The sequence below is a fragment of the Salvelinus sp. IW2-2015 genome, linkage group LG15 (assembly GCF_002910315.2).
Source record: "Salvelinus sp. IW2-2015 linkage group LG15, ASM291031v2, whole genome shotgun sequence".
Classification (NCBI taxonomy): domain Eukaryota; kingdom Metazoa; phylum Chordata; class Actinopteri; order Salmoniformes; family Salmonidae; genus Salvelinus; species Salvelinus sp. IW2-2015.
The window spans coordinates 62,526,787-62,531,186 of NC_036855.1; the positions used below are offsets into that span (position 1 = coordinate 62,526,787).

Below are 4,400 nucleotides of genomic sequence, written 5' to 3' on the forward strand. Positions count from 1 at the left end.
AAGTAAAGATACCTTAATAGAAAATGACTTTAGTAAAAGTGAAAGTCACACAGAAAATACTACTTCAGTAAAATTCTAAAAGTATTTGGTTTTAAATATACTTAAGTACCAAAAGTAAATGTAATTGCTAGAATATACCTAAGTATCAAAAGTAAAAGTATAAATCATTTAAAATTCCTTATATTAAGCAAACCAGACGGCACCATTTTCTAGTTTTTTATTTTATTTACGGATAGCCAGGGCACACTCCAACACTCAGACATAATTAACAAACGAAGCATGTACTGTATGTTTAGTGAGTCTGCCAGATCAGAGGCAGTAGGGATGACCAGTGATGTTCTTTAGATAAGTGAGTGAACTGGATCATTTTCTTGTCCTGCTGAGCACTGTATTTTGTGTGTAATGAGTATTTTGGGTGTCAGGGAAAATGTATGGAGTAAAAATAACATTTTCTTTAGGAATGTAGTCAAGGAAAAGTTGTCAAAAATATTTAAGTAGTAATTTCAAATATTTTTACTCAAATACTTTACACCACTGCTGATGACATGCTCAGCTAAAAACGAAATAGATGGCTCCAGTTCCTAGTGTTCTATCTTGTCATATTCAAAACATACACAATGTTGGCTTGTTATAGATGTGTATGGAGCTATGAAGTCATGCTGGTAAATGTGGTTAACCTTCACAGTAGCCATAAGAGTGATTTCCAGAAATGMTAAAAGTCCAGAGTACAACAGARGTTACYTYATTCCCATGACTAAAGTCAATACAATGGRAGCCATCATTCAGGTAGAGTTCAACATGTAAAGTCATTAATCACTAAAAGCATAAGATAATGAAACATGGATATTCAACAGACAGTCACGGTAGACCTCTTCTGATCTACAGTATATCTGATAAACTGGCTCAATACACGCGGTACAATTGATTAGATTAGAACACCGCATTTCTAGTGCTGCGGGTAGTAGGCACAGATCTAGGATCAGTTMACCCTCCTAATCCCTAACTTTACCATTAGGAGGAACATGCTAAATTGACCTGAGAACAGCATATGGAGTAGGTACAACTTCATCAGACTCTGATTTCTGGCACTTTGTGAGGGGCAGGCATGTCTAATTGAAAACACCGTCTCTGACAGTGACAAAGCACAGCTCATCATCACTGGAGGCAGCTAATCCATGGAGAGCGACGGTGGAACAATTTAAACCCAGAACATGCAGCCTACACAATAAGGAGCTAATGGTTCGATAGCCAATCAGCTTGCTCTAAAACTGARGAGCCTGTATGACACTGAAGGAAACAGTGGAGTCAATATTCTGTCAGAGCCTCAAATGTACAAGTACATGTATCCCCAAGAGGTATGCATAGCCACACAGTATTATTGGCTGAACCCAGCTGATYAAGTGAAAACAGTAGTTAGCAACTAGGCATGTATCCAGATTATTCTAAACCATAATGATAAATAATCTGTGAATGTTCTGAGCAGATGTTCATTTGGCATTGGTTTCTATGTGGATTCATTAGTAACCTTCTCACAAATACAGCCGTTTCTTCCTGTCATGGTTATCCACTCGGCTGCAATCTCATTTATTGGATTTGTAATATGCAAAAATAAACAACGGATCATTGACAAGGTACAAAACAAATGACTAGACCCCATCTACATCTCTCAGAAAACATTTAGACTCACACACACACACACACACACACACATACACATTTCGCTGTTTATTTTTTTTTAATGTCATATGACTATCTCTTGATAGCCCTTCTCTCTGGTCTTGGTTGTCTCTCCCCCTCTCTCTACAGTATTTCACAGTCACTCAGTTTGTGCCTTTTCCTATTTTATTTTGACATTTAGCTTACTGTAATAACTTAATAGAATCACCGTCCCACAATTACACACAATAATTGTATTCATTTACATGATCAGATTAGGCATGTTGGTTTTCATTACCATATGGTTTTACACTTGCCTTTTATCGCCTCACGATAATCTGTGGTTGTCATAGCAACAGGTGAGGAATATTAACATTGACCATCCAGCTGTGTTTTATTAATAAATATTTATTGATAACATTTGAAAGGACATTTTTACGTACAGGTACTAAGTCTAAGAAATGAACTGCCACTGCACATGTCATGTGATCATCCGACAGAACATTCTATTCCAAGAACAGAAACCGAAAGAAACTGAGGAGAAGATATTCCACCAAAAACCATGACCTCATGCACCGTTTCCAAATGAAATATGTATGTCAGTTCAACTGGTTGTTTTTAAGTACACTGTGCAATACAGACACACCCCATTAAAAACAGGTAGAGCAAGACTAATGTAAAAAACGGTTACTTCAAACTCAGGCTTAGATCAAACTGTTAAAACCTCCTGGTTGTTTTTGTCATCGATTTTCTTTTTGGAACTGAATAAAAAGAAAACAACCATATTATGTGGTCACTCAACATGCAACTGAATCAATCCAACTCCCCATGCAAACGTCCTGTCCCAGAGACGCAGAGCAGACAATAATTGGTCTCTGATAACCAGGAGATTGACCGCACACGGTCGTGACGTATAACAGTATGTCGACCACTCAGCAGGACGGTACTCCTACGGTTGGGCTGGGCTGCCTGGCTCTTCTCCTTGTGGTCGTATTCCGGGAGGGACCAGACGGTTAAGCTTATGGAGACGGAGGAGTCTTCAGGGAATTACAGGACCCTGCCTGGCTCCCGCCTGTGGTGCCTTGGTACTGTGGGAGAGAGAGAGAAGAGAGATGAGATAAACCTCCAATAAAGATAGCTGTGTACATGTAGATTAGTAGTCCTAGAGACATTCTGTAAAGGGGATGAAGATAACAGATCATTTCGGGTCAGTGTATTGACCAAATCTGCTACTTTGATAAACCGATTAAATTGTGAGTTCTGTTTGTAGGTGAAGTTCACTGCACTGTAGTTAAAGCTTAATAGCAGCAATTGTGACCTAAATACACTAATAAGAGCTCACTAATTCAAGACTCTCTCACTAATTGTAGGTGATAAGCAACAAGCTGTGCCAAACTAAAATCTGTTTTGGGAATAATCTTTATTGCCTCTGAATCCTCCTTAGAGGACTGCCAAACAGAACTACTCTCTAAAACACCCGTAGTGAAAACAGAGATTCTCTCAAACTCCCAGCACTTCAACATGAAAGCACTTGATTGATTATTTCGCTTGCAGAAATCTAGCCGCTCAGAATCGGTTAGTTAAGCAAGCAGAAAAACGTCTTCCTCTCTTTTCATCTCATCGAGGTCAGATCTATTTTCCAGTGAAAGGGTCAGTTCTTCTTGACAGTAATTGTTTTGTTTGCTGGCTAAAAAGCAAAAAGACAGAAGCCATTACGGAAAGAGAGTGAGGGAGAGAGTGATGGGTTACAGAGCAAACAAACACAAACAAACATAGTTGCGTTTGAAGTCCTTTTGCGTCCCGGGCGTGTTTTGAATATGTGCTTTTTGGGGGGAGGGCCTTGTGAAGGCAGAACAACATTGATTCAAATGGCTGGTGAGGCAGACTGCTAAATAATAGATGTGCTTTCCTGGGGGCTCAAATTAGGATTTCAAAGCATAGTCACATAATGTAACTAACTAAGTAAGTAACCCTGAAGCAAACAGAATAGACTGCTTAATTGTTCCTTTTCTCAAATCCTGCTCTGTCTGTCTCTCTACCTCTTTTCTTGCTCTCGCACTGTCTCTTTCACTTAATCTACAGTGTCTCTCCCTATCTGTCTGTCTCACTCTCTCTTTCTCTCCCTCGATCCCTCTCTAAACATTGGTGGTTCACTCAGCTGTGTTCTAAAGGAAGACAGTCTCCTTTGATGCCAACACAATAAAGCCATTACGCAAGGCTGAGTGCACAGGTTACACACTCCCTCCTTCAACTCCTCAACACTCAATCTATCCTCCATAATAATAATAAAAATAGATGCATTATTATATCTTTCCAATTAATGTCAGCTTTGTATGTATACCGTTGTTCAGCTACCTTGTACATAGCAACATCTTATACAACGCAATGTAGACATGAAATGTAGAAAGGCCTTGATTCTTCTTCAGAAGAAACGGTATTCTTGCTGCCATGCTTGGGAAGTAACTACCATACACATGAAAGTCTGATTTTAATTATATTTTTCCTGAGTAAATTTGGCTCAACAACAATGTTTTCAGACTTCAGATGGTAGAGTGTCGTTACCTGCCACAGAAACTCATTCATTCAAAATTATCTCTCTTTTGCTAAGGCCTCATTCTTCTCAATAATCAATACCCTAAGAGGGGCTCTCACCTCTCTACCTCCAGCGCCAAAAAAATCCTCCATTGTCAAAAACAACCACAGCTAGAATGCCAGGGCTTTCAGCGAGTATAACTACCTGATTA

At 39.2% G+C, this 4,400-nt stretch overlaps 1 protein-coding gene across 1 annotated transcript in view; it reads right to left on the reverse strand.

The window, feature by feature from the left end:
* Positions 1-203: 203 nt before the first annotated feature.
* LOC111975167 (synaptotagmin-9) overlaps positions 204-4,400 on the reverse strand; it is a 54,323-nt gene continuing 50,126 nt past the window's right edge. The window contains exon 7 of the mRNA XM_024003373.2: positions 204-2,744. Within this exon, the coding sequence (XP_023859141.1) occupies positions 2,676-2,744 (69 nt within the window). The 3' untranslated portion in view covers positions 204-2,675. The remainder of the gene's footprint in view (positions 2,745-4,400) is intronic.